Source organism: Barbatula barbatula (genome assembly GCF_947034865.1).
Source record: "Barbatula barbatula genome assembly, chromosome: 14".
In the NCBI taxonomy this organism is placed as follows: Eukaryota; Metazoa; Chordata; class Actinopteri; order Cypriniformes; family Nemacheilidae; genus Barbatula; species Barbatula barbatula.
The window spans coordinates 19,819,182-19,844,871 of NC_136777.1; the positions used below are offsets into that span (position 1 = coordinate 19,819,182).

At 38.4% G+C, this 25,690-nt stretch overlaps 2 protein-coding genes across 12 annotated transcripts in view; one reads left to right on the plus strand and one right to left on the minus strand.

Annotated features, from left to right (window-relative positions):
* Positions 1 to 10,784, plus strand: part of tjap1 (tight junction associated protein 1 (peripheral)) — a gene marked incomplete at its 5' end in the record, with an annotated part of 75,440 nt that extends 64,656 nt beyond the window's left edge. For 4 of the 8 annotated variants that reach the window (XM_079473869.1, XM_079473868.1, XM_079473871.1 and 1 more), the window contains 3 exons: positions 3,787 to 3,894; positions 5,261 to 5,344; positions 7,519 to 10,784. In XM_079473869.1, the coding sequence (XP_079329995.1) occupies positions 3,787 to 3,894; positions 5,261 to 5,344; positions 7,519 to 8,943 (1,617 nt within the window). In that variant the 3' untranslated portion in view covers positions 8,944 to 10,784. Of the gene's footprint in view, positions 1 to 2,048; positions 2,079 to 3,786; positions 3,895 to 5,260; positions 5,345 to 7,518 lie in introns of all 8 variants that reach the window. The other 4 variants (XM_079473865.1, XM_079473866.1, XM_079473867.1 and 1 more) reach the window with 2 other exon arrangements.
* Positions 10,785 to 16,693: 5,909 nt separating this feature from the next.
* Positions 16,694 to 25,655, minus strand: lrrc73 (leucine rich repeat containing 73). Of its 4 annotated transcripts, none has more exons than XM_079472633.1 (7): positions 25,494 to 25,655; positions 25,283 to 25,387; positions 21,171 to 21,331; positions 20,285 to 20,407; positions 19,883 to 19,983; positions 18,314 to 18,509; positions 16,694 to 17,064 (listed from the first exon to the last, which is right to left on the minus strand). In XM_079472633.1, the coding sequence occupies exons 3-7, from the start codon at positions 21,232 to 21,234 to the stop codon at positions 16,991 to 16,993; spliced, it is 558 nt and encodes a 185-aa protein (XP_079328759.1). In that variant the 5' UTR covers positions 21,235 to 21,331; positions 25,283 to 25,387; positions 25,494 to 25,655; the 3' UTR covers positions 16,694 to 16,990. The 4 variants fall into 4 exon arrangements, with proteins under 4 accessions (XP_079328759.1, XP_079328758.1, XP_079328756.1 ...); XM_079472632.1 differs by lacking the exons at positions 25,283 to 25,387; positions 25,494 to 25,655 and adding exons at positions 18,173 to 18,245; positions 23,718 to 24,581; XM_079472630.1 differs by lacking the exons at positions 25,283 to 25,387; positions 25,494 to 25,655 and adding an exon at positions 23,718 to 24,581.
* Between the last annotated feature and the right edge of the window lie 35 nt (positions 25,656 to 25,690).

The following is a 25,690-nucleotide window of genomic DNA, read 5'->3' on the forward strand; positions in this document are numbered from 1 at the left end:
GTCATTGTTTACTTTCCTTTAGTTTGTTCCAAACCTGATGACAGAATTTTCATTATTTGGTGAACTGTCCATTTAAGCCTCTTTTGCTGTTTGTAAAACAGGAAATACATCATCATATCTGTCATACATACAAGCGTAATTTATCAAACATTGATTAAAATATTTTTCGTAACTGGTTGTTGGAATAAATTGTTAAAGGGTTTCATATTTTATAAAAACGCAGTTGGAGCAGGTATGAAGCAAAATTTTCCCCAGACTCGGCCCTGCTTCAGTTCCCCCACAGATAAAAATGTTATCAAATACGCATCTATAATAAGCTGTTTTAGGAATCTCACATCAATCTTAGGTGTCTTGTGAAATTATCTCGAGAGTAATTTAACCAGACTGGGAAACTTTAGATGGTGGATTTCAGAATGAGACACTCTTTATCTCATCCGAACGCTGCATGTGTGTAAGAGGGCTGCTTTAGTAAAAATGAAATATGTTGTATTTTCAATTAAATTCCAGCAGTGCCTTCATGCCGAAATCTCATATCCATGACACCCGCTTAGAGATCTACCAATCACAGGTGAAACAGGTGGCGTTCTTTTCTGTAATCTCTGGCGGGGATTATCTGTTGCCGTCCTGTTCTTCCTTTTACGGTGTTCTCTGGACACCATCCCAGATTTATCAGCTTCGTCTCTCCAAATACAATCAGTGTACAGGAACGTGAAAATCTGTGTTTAAGATTAACAACAGCATTTTCTGAAAGACTATTATAAAACGGGCAATTCAGGTTCTGGATTCTGAATTTGCAGACAAAATTATAGATTATTTTTATTGTTTTAAAACTTGGCACTTTGTTTTTTAAAACAAAAATTTATTTTAAAGCAACTCTTGAGTTTTAATTACTTTTGCACAATTAGAAATTTTCTTTTTTTGTTTCAGTGTCTGTTTTTGTTCTTTATTATAGCACTGCCATATGCCTTTGACAACACTCACAACACAAATAAATGAAAAACAAACTTGAAACAAAATGAAACAAACAGTGGTATTTTCTTTTACATATAAATCAGACAGCTAGTTTAATTGCATGCTTATCTTTGACAGAATAAAACAATAGTCTAAAGTCAAGCTTGACACAAGAATTAAATCATACCACCCAACATTCATTAAAAATAAAAATAAATTATCATTTGTAAACATTCCTAGTTTCGTAGTTAAATTATTTATCTTTTAATAAACACCAATTATTTTTCACTGACAGTTCTCGTGTCTATAATAGTTTTTTTTTACCAATAATAGCCTGGGCAATACCATACAAATGTCAACCTTAAAATGAAAAAAATCTGGTTTTTCATGTTTTCATACTGATAGGTGAGATTGGTCAATGGTTGGTGGTTTAAAAACCCAGGTGAAGTCTCTTTAGGTTTTTAAAGCAGGTAAGTGGATTGTCACATCCATATAACAATACATACTGTATGCCTCATAAATGGGGACATTCAATAAATTATTTATAATAATTATAATAATACATTTAAATAAAATAACTATTTTGTGGCCTGTGATCCATCTCTTCTCCACTTTTTGGGTGTTATTGCTTCTGGTTTGCACATTTTACAATGCACAGAAATCCTAAAAAGCATCCTTATTGTCACATCCATAACGCATGCATTTTTCTCTTTACATTTTTCTGATGTCTGAACTCTATTGTTGGGGGTTTAGTAAAATATAAGCAGATGGTTCAATATATTGAGTGTTTATATGTCAAGTTTTGACTGATAATGTCACATCCATAACACAGGAATTGTCCACCTGGTTTTCGTGTCAGAGAATGTATCTTCTGTTGACTTCACAAACTCAGTGAACCACTGTCTTTCTCTTGGCTGTTTTCTTTCTGTTTTTTGCACCTCGTCTTAATACTTCCAGAAATACAGGTTAAAACCTTCAAATCTAAGAACTTTAAATTAAATCTCTCTTTCTCTCTCTTCCCCCTCCCCTCATGCTGCCTTGTGACTTGGGTATTTCACCACCATCATCATCTTTATATTCATCATCATCTTCATCAGGCTGCCATCAGTCAAACTTGGGTCTACGCAGTTGCGTTTTTGTTCTATTTCTATTTATCCCTTTCCTTCAGTCTGTCTCTTCCCTCCGCACATGTATCACCGTGGTTACCGTTCCCATGACTCAGTGCATCTGTCTCAAGTTCTCTTTTCCCGCAGTAGATGGCTGTGGTCATGCCGGTGTCTGTGCATGGGGATTGTGGGATAGAGGTCATCAAATGTTTTGACAAATGGTTAAAATGCACAACCTTGAAAATACCAACAATAGCTGCAATGCAAAATATGCACGTGTGAATTCAAGACTCCCTATTTGTAGGGTTGTTCCAAATGTAAGCGATGTCCACAAGGCCATTAGCTACATTTACAGAGGGTTAACGCTACGTCATTGAAACAACATTACGCTTCAGATTAAATCAAACGTGAGACAACATATGGAGTCACATATGGCAAATCATAAGCAGCAATGCATGCGTCTGTGCCACCTTTAAAATCAAACAGGGCGACCAAGTAGTCCGAATGTAATGTAAATATGATACCTCTGTACCTTTCGGACAAAACCTTCAAGTGCCCTGCACTTAATATTCTGTGAGTACAGTATCTAGAAAAAAAGATATACTGAATCACGAAACCTTTTAGAGTTATGTACTATAAGCGACTGTTGGTATTTTAACCACTCGACTTCAACTTTGGATGGTTTGTATGTGACTTATTATAGTTTTCAATCCTTTTTAACTCGCTCTCAACCTGTTTCTATCCCCATTCCCTGAAATCACACTCATCTGGTGTATGCTGTGCGTTAGATTATACTGGCTGCTGCATTGCCTCGGTTTTATGTGGACTCTGCATCCCGCTCAAAGCCTCCCTAACTCTCTTTTATCGGTCCACATTGTCTGCTTCAGTCAAACGGTGACCATAAAGATAATTGCTTTGTTATGGACATGGCAACTTCCAGATGAAGGGTCACGGTTTGTCTCAGCGTCTATTTCCGTATCTCTCCGTTTCTACTCGAAACAAGAATCGACAAAGCTGAAGTATATCTAGAGTAACCGAGCATTGGCTAATCGTGTTCTCTTGAAAGATTTTTCAAAAGCTTTTGTTCAGTAATTGCGGTACTAAGACATTTCGGCCTTCGCGTCAAGGCGGCGGTGTAGTGCCCTCATGTAACACGTGCACCCGGCAATGAAAAACACAAAATCAGGAGACATGTGGCATTTTATCATTGCTGGCCAAAGTCAACTCGGACAAAAGATGTGAATGATGCACGTGAATGATAACTGTAAAAATTATTTGCAATTGCTTTTGATGTTACACTGAAAAAAAAGTCCAGTTACCAGTTGGAAATAACATTACAATTAACAAACAATGACGGATGTTTTTGCTTTTCCTTTAAGCCCTCTTTTGATAAACATTGGTTTATCAGAGAACAGAATAATTGGTGACGGAGAGAAAGAAAGACACTGATGCTTGCGCATCGATTCAACAAAATGAATCCTCAGCTTCTTTATTGGTTGGGGTTATCGGATATGCAGTTAATCTGCCTTGCCTCAGCCACATTCCCAAGCTCAATGGATTGCCGATTCCTGTTTATTGCCTTATCGGCAATTAAATAAGAATTGAAGGAAAGTCGACTGTTTTGTTCCCGGTCCTTGTGTGAATAGCTGTTGGTGATTGAGCGAGAAGTTAAACTGACTATGTTTGCGGTGTAACGTTTATTTTAACACAGTCTCTTTTTTCCTCACAGCTCCGTAAAGTGGAAAGAGACAAGAAGACTATGGATCAGGAGATAGTGGAGCTCACAAATAAACTGGTGGATGCCAAAAACACTATCGACAAGCTGGAGGAACTGAACGTACGTTTGTGTTGTTGAGACGTGTTTGGACTGGAGTTGTCAGTGCTGCAGTGTTTCTGGGATTGATAACCACTGGAGCTGAAAATTGAAAGTTGCATGCACAGGATCTGTGCTTAGCCTTCATAGAAGCCTATTGTTACATCTGTCTGCAAGCCAACCAATGATATGTGCCTTCCAAAGGTGCACAGCATCTCCTTAGTAATTTTTGTCTCATTTTATTTATTGGTGAATATGTGATGATATATATTCAACAATAAACAAATATGAGAAATTTAGTAAGAAATGACTGAGGAGTTGCTTTACGAAAGAATAAGACCACTGTCCAATGCCACAGCTACCCTAAACTAACAGTATTGGTTAGTAAAAGTAGTATTTCTAATATAATTATTATTGTTATCCATTAATTGTTAACTTTTCTATTTTAGAACACGTTTATTTGGGTTGTATGCTAAGTGTTTTCTTTTTGTTTACATAACATACTTGGGGTGGTTTTCATACTGTGTATAATCATTAATTACATTTGTGTATATAAATTGCATTATTTAATATATTAATCTACCTTTTTTTTAAATACATCATTATTAAACACACACACATGAGTTATGTAAATCAAAACTTTTATTTTGCATAGTATTAGTCATGAATAATCATTTGACATCTCTTATTTTAATACTTCAAAAAGTAGTGCTTAGTGAACGTTAAGGTAAAGGCAGATAGGAAAGAGATTGGTAGGGCAGAGAGACTGATGCTTTCTTTTACCTGAAAGAATCTGAAATGTGACAGATTGGTATTCTGTTTTTAAGATTTGAAGTAAGGAATAACACATCTTCAGAATGCAGGTAGTTTGAAATGGTGCCGCAGGGAACTAATTATAGTGCTGGAGAAACGGATATCTGTCTGTATCGCTATATTTAAACCGTGTGCTTCGTTTCCTTAGACAGATAGTTTTCACATCAATCATAGCTCCAGTCTCAGAGGAACGTGTCAGTAGAACCATTCCCTTTTTGGGCATTTTGGTTAAAAATCCTCATATCATTTATGTGGTACCAGTCAAAAGATTAGATTAGATTTATTAGATTAGATTAGATTAGATTAGATTAGATTAGATTAGATTAGATTAGATTCAACTTTATTGTCATTACACATATACAAGTACAGTGTAACGAAATGTAGTTTAGGTCTAACCAGAAGTGCAATTAGCAAGTGCAGGATATTCAGTAAGAATAAATACAGAATGCAATATTGAGAAAATATTAAACAGCAAACTTGCAAACAGCAAAAGCTTTTAGATCAATATGTATCGACTGGTAGTGTGTACGTGTTGTCTTTTTTGTATCATTTTCTGTATATCTTTTCCCAAATGCAGGAACGCTATCGGCAGGACTGTAATTTGGCCGTGCAGCTGTTGAAGTGCAACAAGTCGCATTTCAGGAACCACAAGTTTGCTGATGTAAGTAATGGCTTCTGATCCTCATAGCGACGCTCAAACGGAATCTTGATTGTGTAGACGGTGCGTTAAAGCTCCTGTAGTTCACAAGTGATACACATTTACCCCCTGCGTGTTTATTACACTTTAAGTTAATTTAATTATGCGTGTGTATCATTGTGTGCTCTATTTAGCACGTAATGACATCCTACTTAAATCTGAGGACATGATACAAGAGTGGCTTTTTTAAATGGATTTGAGTTTATGATGTTTTTCAGAGAGGATTACAGAGATAGAGACCAAGAGAGGAAATTGTCGTTTTAAAAATAGCACCACGTTTACAACAGCTATTCAAAATGGAGTGTATGTTTGAGCACTGCGAGACACGTTTGGTCTTTGGATGTGGACTGTATTGACAAGACACCTAACTGTGGACACATCTGTCGGTTTGGCCTTTGTATGTGTCCGTGGGGGAAATACAACAGATTGCAGGCTTGACGGACAGCTCTGTGTGTCCACAAACAGAGAGGTATCCTCACACATCTTGACCTTGTGGGTATATGAAGTTTGAACACATCAGGACATGAGCACCTCATGTTTGTCTGGGTGGTTTAAACAAAAAACTAAATCAGGTTTGGAGCAAGAAAAAACGGTAGGTTTTACACAGATATGGTGAAATGAAGATATGGAGGAATATTCCAGATATGGAGGAATATTCCAGATATGGAAAAAATACAGATTTCATCTTTCATTTGAAATCAGAATGTCATTTTCCTATCTTTTGGCATATTGTCAATTGATATTGCTGAACGAATCTCATCTTTTGAATGTCATTGGTTCTAGTGGTTACAAAACACACCGCGACCAATGAGATACAAAAGTTCAAGTCCTATGGCTTGGTGACATTAAAATTAATAGCGTTTCCACTATATTCATTTAGCTGCCACCACGGCTACAGCTTCTCTAAAAAAAATATATAACCAAAATTGCTTCTCTTTAACGTGTATGTGGTGATTTTGTCAGGCGATGTTGCGATTAGAAATCAGAACTGACAACAGAAACAGAAAATATGTAAATGAGAAAGGCTTTATTGGGAAATATGCTGTATTAAAATACAGAATGTTCAGAGAGTAGAACCAAACGGGTCTGAAGTTGCAACTCCAAAATTTATACAATGAGGTCATGAATATGTTTATTAGTGCGTGGCGTTATCCAGCGCCACAGTTCACAAACTCCTAGTGGAAACACTGTTGTAAATATTGTAGTTTGTTAACCATACCCCAAAGGAGCATGTGATGGGCATGCTACGTCAACTGTACATTTGCATAAGGAATATGTTGAACATCATTGTGAGTTAGGGGTCATGAAGGGGTCATGTTTGGGAGTGCGGCCTGGACGCATTGATTCTACCATGCCCCACACCCAGAAGAAGTAAAGGTTTGTGGGTAAATGCAGCCTCACAGGATCGTTACAACATAAAGCTAAACGGGACTTTGTGATCACTGATTTTCCCTGTCTTTTTTCCACAAATCGATAACCTGCCTGGCTTCGTCCCGTCATGCCAATCTGTAAAACGACATAAAAGTCCTCATCACCTGCCCTTTTTTCTTTTAGTGTCTATATCTGTCTTTTTTCTGTCTGTCTTGGCTCTCTTCAGTTATAATCTAATTTGCGGTGAGCTATTTACTTGCTATTCTTCTATCCGGGTGAATCAACATCGGGTAGGAGTTAATGAAAAGATGTTTTTGATCATGACTGAGATGACCTTCATTGGTGGTGTATGGTAGATAGGCCTCACTGAACACCTTGTTCACATCCCTGTATTCACGGAGTACATGTTGAATTCATGTATAAATTGCAACTTTTAAGATCAGATAGAGCAGAGGATTTCATCCAGAAAGTGTGAAAGCTACATAGTAACATAAGGAGTTCCAATTGGCTGAACACCTGTTTAACCCTTAAGGAATAGTTAGCCCCCCAAAAAGTATTCTGTCACCTTCATATTATTCCATAGTTGTATTATAGTAAGCTTAAAAAACTAGCAAAAAATACTTTTATATTTTGGCATGTATGTCTTTTCCGAAGACATAAAACTTGAGGCTTTTAATGTGACCCTAGAAAATTCAATATCTCCAAAAAGATAATAGTAGTAGGTAAAGTGAATCTTGTGACATTTTTTTTTCTGCTGTGTTTTTCAGTTGCCATACGAGCTACAGGACATGGTGAACAAGCACATGAAGAGCAGCTTGCCTAACAAGACACAGGGCTCTCAGGGAGCTCAAGCGCAAGACCCTGACACTCTCAGTCTTACTCCTGCAGATGTGGTGCCCACATCCGTCATTGCTCGTGTTCTTGAGAAGCCGGAGCCCCTAGTCCTCAACTCAGCCCAGTCTAGCAGCAGTGCCGGTCGACCAGTGGCTGAAGACGTATTTGTACACGTCGACATGACTGCACCCCAGGAGGATGGCGGAGGGCGTGAGAATGGGGGCCCTGTTCATTCAAGACCAAGTTCTGATCAGCAGCATATGAACGGCATGAGTCGAAGCCAAGGCAGTCTGGATGGTCCGTCAGGTGAAGATGGTGCATCCCCTTCTTTTGAGAAGCTGAATCCCTACCCAGCTCCTCCACCGCCACACCCGCTTTACCCAGGTCGGAAAGTAATCGAGTTCTCCTCTGACGACAAAGTGAAAATCCCCAAGAACAGCCCGTTGCCCAACTGCACGTACGCCACCCGTCAGGCTATTTCTCTCAGTCTTGTGCAGAATGAGGAGGAAGCATCCGAGCGCCAGCGCACCATGCCCAATAGCCCTGCTGTATCCGATGGTGGGTGGCGGTCCGGCACGTCCTCATCGTCCGGTGGAGGGCATGCTTCTCACCAATGTACACCACCGCACATGGATGCCACAGACACTCTGTCCAGTCATTCGAGCCCCTTTAGCAGTCCTCCTCAACCCCCAAGCGCCTTTGCCAGCTCAGGTAGTTCAGAAGAGGACCTGCTGGCCAGTTGGCAGCGCATGTTCGTTGAAAAAATGGCACCATCCACTGACGGCTCCCTTGTAAACCGTACATCCTTCAGCAGCGAGACGGTTAAGGATCTCCAGAGGAGCCGTAATGGAAAGTCAGGGGTAGGGGTGCACAGAGGTGCTTACTCTGATGGTGAGGAAGGATCTTCAGCGCAGAGTTGGACGGCGAGCCGAGAGTCCAGTTTAGATACAGACACCAGCAGCATGGCAGACCTCCGGGCTAAAAAGACGCAGTACGGCGGGAACTTTTGCCAAGAGGAGGGTGAACGTCTACTCATGGCCCTTGATCCGCTCGACAACGATGGTGCTAGCGGTGACACCATGGTCACCGTTGAAAGCAGTCCGGCTTCTACGAAGCGTCAGGAGTTTGCTGAAGATGCCGGCTCAGCGAGAAATTCTGCTGAAGAACGAGATATTCTGCCCCAGGACTTACCTGTCATTGGGTCAAGGGTCCTAGCCGCCCTGGAGGATTTTGCAGACAAGCCCCCTCGGACTGGCTCATCGAGACCTCTGAAGAGTCCCAAGAGGATGGGGGTTCACCATTTACACCGCAAAGACAGCCTTACGAGAGCTCAAGAGCATGGAAACCTGCTGGACTAAGACTTCCAGGTTCACTCTTCTCTTGTTCTTTACCTTGAGTGCTCTTCATCTGGCAATCACTAGTCCTGGCGGCACACGACAAGATGAAGGGATATGACCAGCGTTGCTGGAGCCATTCCTGATCATGCTGCTGTTGCATTCTTACTCTGCTGTCCTCTTTCTCTGGGGCATGGAGCTTTCTAACAGTATCTCTCAGAATCCGGGAAGCATCGAGAGGACACTACTTGAGGGATCGTTCCAGAATGTCTGAGTTATAGGTGACTTTCACCACTGCAAGACTTGTCTCTGCTTGGCGTGACATAGTTGAGGTCAGCAGGACATTGCCTTACTACGCCTCTGAGAGAAAGGTAGATCAGCCTTGGGACTGATCCCTGTGGTGTCGCCCGGACACATAACACCTTTAAATGGATTGTTTTATAGTTACTCTTGCCGGGTGTGAGTTCTCAACCCAGATGACACATATACAGTATCCCAGTCTTTTGTTGCAAAAGATTGGGATGACACCATACAACCACAGCTTTGCAGATACCGTCAGGTAGTCTTTGGGTTGAAGCGGTGTTTAACGGATTCTCTTATCTATTTTCAGTGCCTAACCCTTGCCTCTGACAAAGGGGGCTCTCCATCACCCTTTAAAAGGACGTCTTGTTCCTTTAGTCTGCTTTCAGTCAGTATGAATTAAGAGGATTCTTTACCTCAAATTTTACCTCTCTTCATCGATCTGCCACTGTATTTCAATACACGACCAAAAGACAACTTTTTTACTTAAGTAAACAATATGAATCACGAAAGTATTTAGTTTTTACTGTATTGATATTGTTTCAAAGATCAAGTACTTGGATACACTTCCTGATTTGTTTTCTCATTTCTTTCATTTGACTAATGATATTTAAATTTGATTTAGAAAATGTTTTTTTTGTGTATTTATTTGTCTTGCTGGTTGAGTCTGAACTCTCCTGTTATTTCACTTAAGCAGTTAAGCACTTACATAAGTGTATTAGAACAGAATATTGTCATGAAATTGGAAAGTATACAAACCCTAACATTAGTAGTGCTTACTCAACTGGAATGCATTGAAATTAAACTAAATCTGTGCTGTATTTGGGATTTTTAAAACATATGGCTGCGGTCAAAAAATATCTCAGTCAAATTTTGAATGACCAGTATTTAAGAGTAAAAGTACTTTGTTCTGATGTGTCATTGGTATTTCATGTTGGGGTGTATTAATGCGCGTCCCCGCGCTGCTGACGGCACACATTGCCATTCAGGGGAAATGTTAATATTGAAACAAGCTATGCATATAGTAATGTTAAAAAATATTTGAATATTCGAGTCTGTTAATGTATTTGCTTACAGACAAATGAGGAATGTTGCATCAGTTTTGCTCGAAATTAGCCATTTTTGCCAGAAGCGTTAAGACAAACACATATAGATTCTTGTTTGGTTTTTAAACTCTTGATTTCATGGAAAGCCATGGTTTTATCTTAATGAATGTAGTCGTTTTTATGTAGCATCCACTTTTATATGTTCCGCATTATTCTTTTAACTGATCTGTTCCTGCTGTGTGTATTTCAAGGGGAATGTGCATCCCACCATCATTTGATGTTTTTTCGTGTGTGTATTTTTGTGTAGATTTCTCTTGAATTGGGGTCATCAGACAGAAGCTTTCTTTATTCCAGTCTTAAATTTCAGTCATTTCATTTCAAGCCTGGTTCAAGTCGATTTTGAACATTTTATGACTTTTATCAGCTTTTCTGAGTTTCAGACCGAAGCATCCTTTGATTTGTTTTGGATGATTATGTATTTTAGAGATGATTAAACTCAATGCTGCCTTTTTAAGTGCCGCTTGTTGTGTTTTTTGTAGTTTTGAATGACGTTTTCCGCATTTTATGTTTGGTGGTTGGCGAACCTCATTCGGGTGCTTCTTCCACATATCCAGATTGCTGGTGAACAACCTTCAAGATGTTGGAAAGTTAGCAAAAACAAAGCACGCCCATTTAGAAAGATGATATGATTGGTCAGTTTCACTGTCACTAAAAATAAACTCTCTCATTGATTTACTGTAATGTCAGCCAGCGGTATGTTAACAGATGGCGCCCGATGTAAGCACACATTCGACTTATTGAAACATGCGCAGGTGGCGCAGAAAGCGTATGACATCGCAGAACTGCGACTGCTCCGTGATCTTGAATTACTCTCGCGAGACTTGGAAATCTCAGGTTGATAGAGTACATCGATCCTGGAAGCCAAATGTACATATCTAATGGGGAAGATCGGACGACTTTTATTGAAAATAATATTTTAAAGTTTTTAAATATAATTTTTACGATAGTTTAGGTCATCACAGAGGACCCTGAGGGTTCGCTTCTGCTCCATATATTGTCAGTGATATGCAAGGTAAGGATGATGATGTTTATGTATGATTCTTAGAATTTGTTTGTTTTCTTTATGGATACAACAGTATGTATTGTGTTTCAACCGTATTCCTGCACATTGAATTCCTGTTAACCTGTTGTTTATTCACGACATTCCTGGTCTACCATAAAACTGCAAACTATTAAAAAAAGTGTAATATTCCTTAGTGTAGTGCAGAAGGGCTCCCATATTCACACGTACCATTTTCTTGTCATACACTTTGGTGTTTCAGTCGTTCTTTACAATATATTAGGGTACCACTAATAGCCCATGATTAGTTGAAGTTTAACTACCCACCCTACTGAATAATTCACATCTGATCATGTTCCAAAATAGCTCTGTGATGCTTTAAAGAGATCAAGTATAGCCTGTCAAGGTCTCTCATGTGGATGCATACGCCTTTTAATATTTCATGGTCTCATCAAATGGTACACAGTTTGTCCAAATAAAAAAGGGAAATAAAGGCTGAAGATGTTCCTGTCTGTGATACACTGAGTGTATAAATAGGCTTTTTTCTATGGTCTCCTGCAACTTTAATACCAGATTTAATTGTGCACATCAGAGACGTGCACATCTTTATTCCAAGGTGACCCTTCAGATGTTGCAAACACAGACATGAAAACTCTACTGAATAAATTTAGAAATTCAAGGTTGTTCTCCAACTAAACACTAAATCCTTACTCACATAAAGCTGAGGTCTCTCTGATAGAAAAACATGTTTCTTTTGTGTTAAGCTTTTATCAATAGGCCAGCTTTCATGTAACCATCAACAACATGTCAAATTGAGTCTTAAATTGGCCTTTGATATTGACCAATCAGCAGCTGACATTAAATCATAAAGGATCATATTTACTTTCTCAATAAATGTTTCTTGTGCCTAATTCTTTGAGACAGGTTTCATGTGCAAGACAAAATGTTTGTTTATGTACCTTTTCATTGTGAATGCCTGTGAAATTGCATTTATCCACTGACTTGACCTACTTGAGGCTACTGGAAAATGTAACAAACAGTCCAACATCCACAATCCAGCATCACAATCAAGAGAAATTTCCAATGGATACAATTAAGTCTTGATCTACATTTAATTTTATTATGCTATTTGACTATAAATCACATAAATGCATTTGGCGGACGCTTCCAGCAAAAGCAGCTTACAATGCATTATATGTTTTTTCTGACTATGTGCAATCCCCTGGAATCGAAGCCCATGACCTTGGCACGATGCTCTAACCAGTGAGCTATCATCACATTTTAATATATTCTAAAGTGAAAATGCTTTCTTATGTTCAAATTCATTCTTGAATCTGGATACCACCATGTGTCCTGTTGTGTTTGTTGGTTGATTCATGTTCTGGTGTTGAACGTGTTGTTGACAACTGCTCTTTCATGCAAATCAAATATAGATCATTTCATGTTATAATTTGTCAACTGATTTTACTTGGTTTACTTTTATCCTACAAACATTCCCCAGTCTTACAGATGTCTAACAGCTGCAATAGGGTGCTTTTCCATGTCTTATGTTCCCTGGATGTTGTCCCATGCAAACAATGCCATCATTGTTTATGGGAATTTTTTTCTGTTACTAGGTTTTAGGACTGTGATGTACCATAGGCATTTGATTTGTCACCTTAAAAAGGCTTAAAACTAATCTTATTTCCTGAATATGTAAACTGAAGTATATTTTAAAACAAATAAAGCTATTTTAAACCTAATTGGTTTGAACTGTATAATGTCAGCTCAAGGCACAGCTTTCAGGCAGTGTTTGTGTGATCATTTTAAAGTGTCAGATGACGTCAGTGTAGCCACTGAAGGACAGTTGTGATGTAAGAGTGCCCACCGGTGGTCAGGCGGCTTTCAGTCTGTAAGTGGACACTTGTGCACTGTGATTGTCAGAACTTATCCAAGCAGTAATTCGGGTCATTAGAGCACTTCAACTGAACAGTGTAGATGGCATGGTTGCTTAAGCTTAACACTCTCGTCTATTCCGCCCCTCTTTGACTTTGCTAAACACGCAGTTTTTGCTGAAGTGACATATAAGTGAACACTTTCATTCTTGTCTTTCACAGACTACATGTATAAAGTCTGCGTTGTTCACACTACAGGTCCTCAGGTAAACCCAGGTGATCAAATTTCTGAAATCTCTGTTTTGTTTAATGACTGATGGATGGTGGTGTATAACAAGATTATAATATTAAAAGATGTGTCGCCTTCATATTACCTTTCTATAACTAGGCAGGAAAACCAAAGTGTACATTATTCATCTGAATTGAATTAAATCAATATGTGTTGCTCTGTTTCAATGAAGGATCTTTTGGGGGTGTGGAGGAAGCTTGGAGGTCTCACAGTATGTTATCATAACACATTTAATTCAATTTCAAGTATGGACCATGACTGCCATAATTAAAAAAATAATAAACAACTTATAGGATTTACTTAATATTTTTGTGTTACGTTCATTTATTTTAAGTAAGTCCTACTTCTTTCAGCGTATACAGTATGTAATAGGAAATAAAGGAAATTTAGTCCATGGGCCTGTTTTTCGTACATCGCTTACTACATCCAAGATCAAATGAAACCTCAGAGATGATCTAATCTCACTAATCATGATCTTGATCATTCTTCGAACACACCTGTTTTTGATGATTATTGTGTCTGGATTAAATTGTCTAGGATCATTCACGCTCGCGCACTGTTCAGAAAGGCAGCATATATTGATAGAAGAAGCAGTGATCAGCAGAGCTGCTATTGGCTGGTTGTTACATCAAAAGATGTTTCCCCCCACAAAAGAAAGTGTTATATAACCATACGTGTTCCATGAATAGTATTGAGGAAAGTGTCTGGAGGACTGTACTTAGATTGGATTAACTCGGTAGCAGTTGCATGCGTCCAGATCATCTGAAAGGCATACACATCTGCTGAGTCTGGCACAGAAAAGTGGTACAGAGATGAGTGAAATATGATTTAGTTCTGCTATTGTATTGCTCTCCGCACAAGGCGCATCCATGTATAAATCTTTTAAAGTCTGAAAGGTGGAATGCTCATAAAAAAAACTTCAATACATTGACCTAGAAAATATAAAGAACACAAACCTAAATCACGAAATTTTCTTTTAAAGATTGGGGATTAAGAAACCATTTATATTTTGTTTACTGACCTGGCAGCTCTTATTGTAGGTAAAAGATGATACTGATACCTGCCTATTATCCATGGAGATAAAGGAATGTGTGCCTAAGCATGTCTGTGTTTTACACAACTTGAATAACCCCATTCAATAATGTGCATAAATGTGACTGAAGAATGTTGACTCATGCAGATTAATTTTCCGTCAGTGCTGGTGACACGTACACCATCTAAGAGATTTATTCAGTCAGCTTCCTTATTGATTAAATTAATTTTTGCTAAATACTATTACATTACAATTTTTCATGCAAAATTTTAATTTATTTTCAGAAAATAACATGAGGCCTCAGAGGCCTGTTGCAGTGTATGACTTTAATCAAGAAAGACACATACAATGCTATTTGACATGATCATGACTGCATAATCTTTAGTTACCTTATAGCCTATAACATTTTGGTTCCTATAAGAGTTTGGTTCCAAAATGAGACATAACTGTTTTCAAAAATCATGTTTTGTATCATGTTTTTATTGTGTTAGTTAGCTGTATTTGTTTCGTTATTTTGGCTTAAATCAAAACATGAGAAGGTTTACGCTAACAGAGCTGTTGCTAAAACAACAAGTCCAGGATGATCGTCGAAGAACCAAACAATCCAAGATCATGCGAAGTCGCCAACAACCAACTAAATTAGCAAGGTACGAAGAACAGGCCCCTCAGTTTTGTATAAGCTTTTTATTTATTTTCTTGTTTATCAGTAATGACACACATGGTCAATTAAATTTTTTATACAAATAAAACCAGATTGACATTCAATCTTTCATACGGAGCATTTGGGTTTGGAATGATATGAAGGTAAGAGGGTGATAACAGAATTCCTGAGTGAACTTTTGAGTGAAGATTTCTTTGACTGAACTATCCATTTAAGTTTTTGTGAAGCTACAGACATAAGACATACAATTACATAAGTTAAAAAAAGTAAACTTAAAATAATTATAGAAACATAATTAAATAACGAGAATTCATTTAAAAGTGATGCATTTGAATTATTTGCTAATCATATAGTTGTATTAATACAGGCTAACCACAACGTATAAACACACCTGAGCCAAGCCACACGGTTTGGCATGAACAAGTGAAGGTGTGGTAATGGTTTTGTTTTGTCAAACTGACATTAAACATGTAAATGATATGTTTTGGGAATTTTGTCGTTTGAATTAACGTTACTGGATATTACAATCGGTCGTTAGGTTTGTTGTTAAAATGTTGAGCTTCCATCGTGCTCAAATCGAGAGCGCAAACTCACAAGGCGCGCCGAATGTCAGTGCTTTGCACACGTTTTTAGATGCGACATGTTCGACTTCTGTCAATAGTATATCCCCTTTCGTTTGATTGGCCAACTCAATTAGATAGACACTTCAGATCGCTGTTAAGACAGCTGAGGTAGATCAGATCTGAGACCAGTTATCTAGGCGTTTTTCTACAATATTGGCGGTACTAAATTGTAGGCCTACATATAAAAAAAGGAAATTAAATTTTTATGATATGACCCGTTTAAAAAAATAAACCAGCACTAATTCATTGTTTATATTTTATTATTTGCTAATCCAGTCTCATTCTTTAGTAATATTCTTTGCATTGTTGATTCCAGACTCATTCAACTCTTCAGTGCATTGCCTGGCTGGATCTGATCTCATTTCACTTTCAACCAGATTTTTTTGTGTGTGTAGACTTTAGATTAATGAGTATTTCATCATGTTGAATTCTTTGTCATGTCATGAGGAAGAGCACAGAGTGAATAGGATTCATTACCCACTGGAAAATTGGCCGTTCATTTGTCTGAGTCCTTTAGCAGCTTGGTCGATTTCATTAATTATAGACTATAGTTTCCTTCCTTTATTATTTGCCTTTCCTAGCTGCTGTATGAGAGAAGAGGTAGCCTTTAGGTATTGGGTGTCCATTTCTGCATTTGATCCCTGGCCATGAATAGAGACGCTTAGTCAAAGTCATGATGAGAGGAAACAATATCGTAGCATACGAGTGGGGTCAGGCACATCTAACACACCTATCAGCCGTTATCTGACTTAAATGCTGATTTACAGCTTTAGGCTGTAAATAAAGACGATTTATAATGATGATGAAGAAAATCGTTTTAGACAGTATTTTAATAATCTGGTCTAGTGTTGGACCCAGAATGAACAAAACAGGCACAACGACGCATTTAAAAAGATGTAAACTGATTTATTCAGACATCAGGCCATCACATCAACCCTATACAGCCGAACTATCAGAGCATACTGTTATTGGTTAAATAGGCATTTATAAATAGACTGTACATCTGTAAAATAAATACTTCACTATTGCGTATTATAAGTCACTTGGTGTTTAAGGTTTTTGTTCCAGCTTTCAACTGTCTTCTGCTAAGTGCTACAGGTCATGCAGTGTGAGAGGAAACACACACAAACTGGTGATCTTGCAGTAGTCGAACAGTGCGAACACAAAACAAAGGCAGCTCCAGTATCACATCTCTGTCTCTGCCAAAAAGCTCTCACCCAGTCCTGTTGTCATGAGGACCATCTGGGAGCTGGAAGAGTCTGGAAGGGTCAGAGACAATTTGGTCAATGAAATGGATAAACATAAAGAGGATACACCAGCTCTGAACACCTAGTCTTAGTCTACTCAAGGTTCTTCTTTAAAGTCACGGTACAACCAGAATTGAAATGTTGCCATTTATTCATACTCAAAACCCTTATATTTGTAACATACTTGTAAACATTGTCTGGTAAACTAGATTTATTGTTTACAGCTCATGGACAATACGTTAAATACTTTCTCATTTGTGAGCTGTTTTGGACGAACACGTCTGCAAAATGAATTTACAAGGGCTTGAAATAAATAGACAAGAAATAACTCTTATTTAAAGGCAAAATAGATTTTTTTGTAGTAACCTAACATTACATTTTATTCTAGGCCTAGTTCTCGGTTAAATTGCCATATTGAGCATTTAAATCTATTTGTTAAATTATTATTTTTTGTAATTTGAAAAGGAACAACTTTTGTTGTTATGAAATATGACCTCATTAAAATAAAAAGAACGCTCCTAAAACAAAAATATTATTGTTTAACACTTATACTGTATATCCAAATATGATTTAACACATAAAAAACAATATCGTGGCTGCTCTTTTGTATATAATGGAAGTAAATGGGGACTGGGTCTTTTGAGCTCCAGCATAAATGAAGAAGCAACATAAAAGTGTCATAAATGTAGCAATGTAAGTCTTCTTAAGATGTTCATTGATCCTTTTGCTCTTTGTCAAAGCGAATACAGAAGTCAAATTTCCTCAAAAAATGGAGCATTTATGGAAAATCCTTGAATCATTGTAAAAAACATCCCAAACCTGACGCAGGGCATTTTTGTTTTTTATCAATTTGTATTTTGACAGACCCAGTCACCTTTTATGTTCCATTAAAGTAAAAAAAACTTGCATGGATTTTGCATAACTTAAGAGTGAGGAAATGATGATAAAGGGTTTGTTTTCGGGTGAAATATCCGTTTAAATTCTAACCATACATTTAATAACTTAAGAATACACAGGACAGAGAACAACTCGCAACCTGGCTTTAAATAAGAAATCCAGCTTTCTATTTCACAAATAGTATCTCTCCTAAGTATTGCATGAGAAATGTGAATTTCTGTACTTCCTCCGTCTCCAGGACTTTTAGAACCGGTAGCTTCAGGACAGTCATCCACTCACACAGAGAAGCAGAGAATCTGAATGAAAAACAGTCTTGAAGCGAAGAGAACAGGCTGAGAGAGTTTGAGACTGGGTCAGCCCTTACTGCTGTGGGGAACCCAGGCCGGTTTCTCTCGGGGGGTGACGGAGCTACCACGGGCCTCTCCCTCTTTATCTTCCTCCTCCTCTCCTTCTGAAAGCAGATCAGAGATTTGCTGCTGCAGCTCAGGGCTGATATCGTTCTCGGATAGAACTAGCACACGCAGGCTGGTGGGGTAGTTCTCAACCATGTCAAGGAAGACCTGATGACAGAGGAGCAAGCAAAAGCAAGAGGTTAATGAACACGTGATGTCAAGAATGTCGAAAGTCTGTTGAAAGTAGTGAAAGTTTACTCAAAAGAGAGAGTGAATGAGTGAAATACAATTTTGAAAATACAGGTTTGTGTATCCCTGGGAAATAAACCACTAATGCAAATGCTCTTTGAGCAACAGGAACAATAAATAATGTCTGAATTGTCTTCTCCTGAAAGAGAACGATTACTAGGACTGTGTCTGAAATTCAGTTTCAGGTCGCAGACTCATCATTGCAGTGCATCATGGGGTCATGGAATGACTGCACTTGTCCACTCAAAAGTGCACTAAGTGAATGGGGACTAACTTTATGAAAGATGGCAATTCCTGTTATGTGTTTTACCACAAAGTAACAACCAATACTAAAAAGACATTCATATGTAGTGAGCATCAGAGGTGTCACCGCTAATACAGTGAGACAACTCTGCCCTCTAGTGGAGGACAAAATAATCCCCTTCTATCAATAGACCTCCTGGCAGCTTTAATTCCAGATATAAAGATTGAAAGCTTTTAAGGGAATAGATGTTTCATCGTGTTTCCTGCCTAATCCATTATTCCCCTACAGTGCTTTTTCTTTAGGTGGTAATAGGAAATGGATTAGGATGACTCGTGGTTTATAATATGTACTGTATATTTGATCTACATCCCTTTAATAGAAAAATTGTTATGTACAGTTATGTTAGGGCTGTCACAATATCAGTTATTCACTACATGATAATTGTAATCAAAAGAATTCATGACAATAGTATCCGATAGCTATTGATTTTCTTTTATAAATAACTTAATGTTATCAGTCAAATGCAGCAGTTTTTAACCCTTGTGGTTCTTCAGGCACAATTTGACACTACAGTGATAAATAATTAACAATATTACGATATGTGAACGAGAAGTATTAACAGAATTTTTATGCTTCATGGTTCTTTATTCATGAATTTTAATATCACTGGTATATTGTGACACCCCTAATGAATGTCTTACCCACATAGCCTATAATTCAACAAGTACAAATCATAAAATGATCCACGTGTAATAAATTGACAGTTTAGATTTCATTATGCACTGAAAATATTGCTTATTAGTTTTGTATGATGCACTTTCCTTAAATGAAAAACGGGGCTGGGACATCCTTAACTTTTGGTTTTCACTGAAAGTCATGCAGGTGTAAAACAATATTAGTTAGATTAGTAAATGACATAATTATTGTACTATATCTCATGTTCATATTGGAGTAAAATACAGCAACAATATATGAGTAATTACCTAATAAGACTATATTCAAAATTAGCACTATAAAGTGTTGAATGATGTCATATATCTGAATGTACCTGTGCTGACTGATTGGTGAGTCCAGTTCCCTCCAAATCCAGAACTTCCAGAGTTCTGCTGGACGCAACAGCGACGGCCAACATCCCAGCGATTTGATCCCCTGAAAACCACGACCAATGAGGAGAGCTGACGCAGAGCAGTCAGAGTGAAATTGACATCCTTGTGCGGTTTTAAAAATGCAAGCACTGCAGTTCTACAGTTTGATTCACTGGAGAGCAAGGGTCAGCAAAATACTGTCCAAAAATATATAGCCTATATATCAAAAACATATCCAGGCCATCCATAATACTTCAGGGAAAGACTTGCTTCTTGCAGAAACTTAATCATTTACCCATTATCTGTGTATTAGGGACACACCCACACCTTAATACTGGGAATTAATGTCTGGAAAAATTACTCACCCAAGGGATTGTAGTCAAGGTTGAGGACACGTAACTGTGAGCTGTGAGCGACCGCGATGGCCAGTCGAGCCCAACCCTGAGTGCTGATGGCTGGGTTTGCACTCAGTGTCAGCTCCTTTAGCCCTGTACAGTATTATTCATCACATTAACACAAACACATCATTAATACACAAGAGCTGTCAGGAAATCTCAATTCATTTAAAGGTGCAGCATTTTCATCAGACACAGAATAGCATCATACGCCAGTTATGTATCCAAATCTCCCAATATTGTAACACTCTCAAAGTCATTATTTTATGACAAATAGACATATGTCATATAGAGTATTGTAGCCTGGATATATACACAGGTATGAATTGTATTAATGTACAAATGTTTTCTTCATCCTTTTATAAACAGCCAAAGTGCATAAATGGGAGGCCTCTGATGTGTGGTCCATCTTAATGAAGTCCATACTTTGGTTGATGTTGGTTTAATGATATATTTCCATTATTATAGTGCCATCTAGGAGGATAATGGGTGACCTGTTTATTTGCTGTGTGCGGTAGTGTTGGGGTGTAAATACAGTAGATGGTTATACAGAGCACTGAGGGATTTTAAAAGCTCAGTGGTGCTGTTTAATCCAGTCCAAACGTGATGATGAAGGACGCCTTTGTAAACAAAAAACACACAATTATGTTTGATATTCATGTTAGTTGATGTGTTTTTGCATCCTCCTCTGTCCTTATCTGCCTCTGCCTTTTCACTGCTATTATAATACTATAAGGGTTGAAATTGAATGCGTCATAAACTTTTTTGTTTTCTCAACACCTTCATGACACACAGTATATTATAAACTGTATTGTATTATGAATGTCTGTTTACTGGTTAAGTTGTGAAATTGTACCTGATTTGGCTCCGTCTGGAGGCAGCATGCCACATATGAGACGTACAGCCTCATCTCCCAGCATGCAGTCCCCCAGGTCCAAGGACACGAGTGAAGGGTGAGTGGAAAGGGCTCCATTCAGAGTGACCAGTCCTGCATCTAAAAGCGGAGTCCCGTGTAGGCTGTAAGTGCACAGAAAGAGTGGACAGAGATGCAGAGACATCACATTCTGTGTTAGATTCACAGTCTCTGAGGAAAACAACCATGCTTGTAAAAAATTGGGTTTCATGTACCGTAAGCTTAGGCTTTGTAAATTTGTTAATTAAATTAAAGGCAACATCGGAGATGCTTTTAACTAAATTAAACAGAAATAATGGGTCAATCACAATTTAGTATGCAAATAGATGCAAGAAAGAAGACCATTTGCAATTTAATATTAAAATACTATAACACTACAATCCCAGAGAGTTAGAATTTGACTACTTACATTCTAACACTGCAATCTAATTTTAATGTAACTTTAGGCTTCACAGACAGGGACTAGATTAAAGGGATATTTCAGAGGCAAAACTAAATGTCCCCATGTTTTACTCACCCTCAAGGCATCCTGACTGAATGTGGTCTTCTGAAGTGAATCAATGCTTTTGTTTAAGAGAAATATACATATTGAGAGCGCTATTAACGTTGATGTCTAACTTCCTTTATTTCTCTGCTGCGTGTGAATCTTAGGCTTGTTTTTCCGGCAAGCCGAGGGATAACGGAAGCTCGACATCAACGTTAATAACGCTGTCAATATGGTCATTTCTCTTAAACAAATGCACCGATTCGCTTCTGACGACCTTTGTTAAGACCCGTGTCGAGATGTTCTTTGATCGATGGATGCACTTTTTGGAGCTTAAAAAAACTGACGTCCATTCAATCCCATTCTACCGCTATGAAGTAAAATGATACGTGGTATAATAAATCCGACTGCATTATTCTTCAAGGCATACTAAGTTACATTGCTTTGGTTAAACTGGGACATTTAAACGTCAAGTGTTTAATGTTTTGGATGGTCTATTGACGGAAGTGAAATATAACATACATTTGTTCAGAGGTGTAGAAAGACCTTACATAATGAAGCGTAATGTTTTAATTATCTTAGAATGAGCTATTTCTATTTACATACACCGCGGGTCCCCTAACATGGAATTCACCATGTTGATTCCACAGTAGCCCTAAATGGACGAACTGCACTACAAAGCATGTTTCGTAAATACATTATCTCCTTCGGCAAAGAAGCAAAAACATGACGTCTTTGTTATAGTGCATCAAAAGGGAGGGGGAGTGAGCCGTTGGTTGCAATTCGCAACATCACCACTAGATGCTGCTATAATATCCACATTATGTAAAAGTATACATTTGTAAGTATTTTAACTAATAGGTATTAATGTGGCTTAAAAACAAACATTGTTCATGTACTTCCTAAGATAAAACTATGACATTCACATATTTTTTCAAATAAGTTTTTTTGTTAAGATAACTCAAACTTTCATTTTTTGTCTGTGAAACCGGGCATCATTCATTGCATCTGGGTATGTTGGGTGTGCAGGTGTTGTGGGCCTGGGTGGATTGGGGGCACGCATCCAGGTATGTATATGGGCACAGAGCTGACTTGCTCCACTGATTGGACAAAACTGTGTGTATGGAAGGGAGAGCAAAACACAGGGTGGAGGGAGGGGAAAGAGATCGGCAAAAGACCTCGAGCTGAAAGCGGGACATTGTATATGTCGTAATGTATGTAATAACTTTAAAACTTGCTTTAAAAAAAGGTGTTTCTTAACAAATTCATTTTAGCACTCCCAAGACAACGTTTGACTAGAGAAAGCAATTTGGCCTAAATGGATAACCAAAAAAAAGAAAATAAATTCAATCAAATGCTAGTGTGTTGTGTTGACATGGTGTACTCTGAATATGTGTTTAAGTAGTATAGTATGTTGCTAGATGGTATCTTAAGAGAGTATGGAGATCTGCTGATTTCTAGATACTGTATGGGGTAGAACGAAATAATATGAACGCCGACAAGGGAAAACAAACCTTACGATATATTGTTTCGCAAACAAGTTGCGTTCAACCGTGTTTTGGTAAGTATAAGACTTTTTTGTCTTCTCAGGCCGACTGTTTGGAGCGCAATAGTCTCCAAGAATTTGACAAGAGTGAGAAGCAGTGTTCCTACTTCCCTTTCTAAAGCAACTGCTAGATGTCTGATGGATGAACAGTACAAGATTACACTGTATAACCCGTTCTATAAGGGTTTGAAGCTGTATTAAAGGCTGGTCTTCACATTATTTTGTCCAACCCCTACAGTAGGGTTCTTTCAATATAAGCCTATGGATTTCATCATCTGTCAGGCAAAAAACACACATCTACACTATCAATTTAGAGAAGCATTCACATCCTTAAAACACACGTATGGGCTGCCACAATACTATAGTTATGGGTTTTAACATATTTTGCCGTGTTTATAAACAAACGCAATGCTTGTCTTGTCAAAGAGCACTAAGACTGTAACTGGGACCTTTAACTTACAAGAGGGTCTGAATGGATCTGTTGGCCTCCAGCGCATCTGCCAGCTGTTTCGTCCGGCTGATGGTGGACACCACGCCGAGGTTCAGGTTCAACTGAGCGAGCGAGTGAGACTCCGCCACGCCGCGACACACACGGCCGAAGTCCCGATCGGACAGCTGACAGCCACGTACAGACAGAAGCCTCACACTGTTCTCCTTCAGGCTCTCGCATATATCCTTGATTTCAGCTGCGGACAGCGCCTCTCCCGTGATCTGTATGGAGCCCGGCAGCATCGCGACGGCGTCAGGCTCGACTAACGGCCCGGCTGGACAGCATTACCGATCCTTAAAGAGATGCCCTACAGTCTCCACATTACTAACTTACAGCGAACAAAACGCGCTTGTAGATCGACCACACGCCGGCGTATGCAATAACATATCTCGTTTTAGCAAGAGAATATATACGATGCGTAAATGAACGAGCGGTTTGCTTGCGATGTAAGCTCAACGGCAGTTGTTAAAGTTGTGGTGCCTCCGTTGTCTCCACGGCACTGACATCATTGGCCATCGACTGAAAAAAGAGCACGGATGCGCATTTTCTAACGCAGCGTGTATGCCAGTACATAAGCTACAGGCTCACGTAAAGGTGTGGTGCTACTTCAGCGTTTTGTATCCTTAAGCTTGACGTTTCTCTGCGCTTCAGTCTTTGCAGCGTCGAGGCGAATACGATGATGGTGCGTTTGTACTGGCGGTTACTATGGACACCCAGTAGATGACACCTCCGTTGAAATGCTCTGAACTAACCCACCACCACCATCATCATCATCAATACACAAACAGCTACTTATAGGAACACCACTTGCAGGCTTTAGGTAATCCCCTCAACAGCAGAACGTGGGATTGGCTACAATATGTGTGCTCGGTGGTTACAGGGGAAAATGGTCGAGCCAAAATATGTTGAGGTAGTGAACATTTCTTTTGTGAATGGAGGATTGGTTGGGTTTTGGAGGTAGTCCAATGTCTAATGCATTATACATCTTTAAGAGCTATGGCTGTCCCCTCCCTTATCAAAATTAACCATATGGTTCACTGAAGTAACCATATTTTTTTTATAAAAAAAGAACAAGTTTCCCATGATCTAACTATAAACTATTCTGTGTGTTGTAACTGTACGGTAATCTATTCGGCAATGAACACTTTTATAATAAATCCATAATTTATTCACCTGAAGGGTTGGAGATGGTAAATTTTTTTATGGCCATTTATTGGAATAATGCAATTGAACACTCCCACCATGAAAAAGCCTATGAATAATGTATTCTCCATTAAAAAAAGATGCTGGCCCCCATTTGGGGGTCAAAATCTATTTTTAAAGATATCTGTGTTCTTTTGTTTAAAACAATATTTCAAAGAAATTACCCCGGATGTTTAAATTGAAATTACACGCAATATTAAGTTGACGTAATTATTAACATTATTAAGTCTGCACAACTCATCAAAGTTAAAAGCTTTACTTAAATCAATAAATTCGCACATTGTCAATGAGACTTGTAAATAATGTATTATTTGGCTCTTTGTGAATGTCACCTGTCTTTTCCTCAGCAACAGGATTTGCAGGTGGATAGTATAACCAATTGTACCCACATCGTGTCTGGTTGCCTGGCCATATCTTTGTGACAGACTTAGCGAGAGCTGGAAATGTGAACCCAAACAAACACAGTTAATTCCTAATGTAGCTCACCTTAACTCACCTGACCATTGCAATTATAGACGTGCTCAAATTTGTTGGTACACTTACAGCTCATTGAAATAATGCTTCATTAATCCTGAAGAGTGATGAAAATAAAGGCTATTGTATTATGTTTACTTGCATGCCTTTGGTTTGTCATAGAATAAAGCAAAGAAGCTGTGGAAAGAGATGAATTATTGCTTTTTCTACAAAGATATTCTAAAATGGCCTAGACACGTGTTGGTAGCCTACCCCTTAGAAAACAT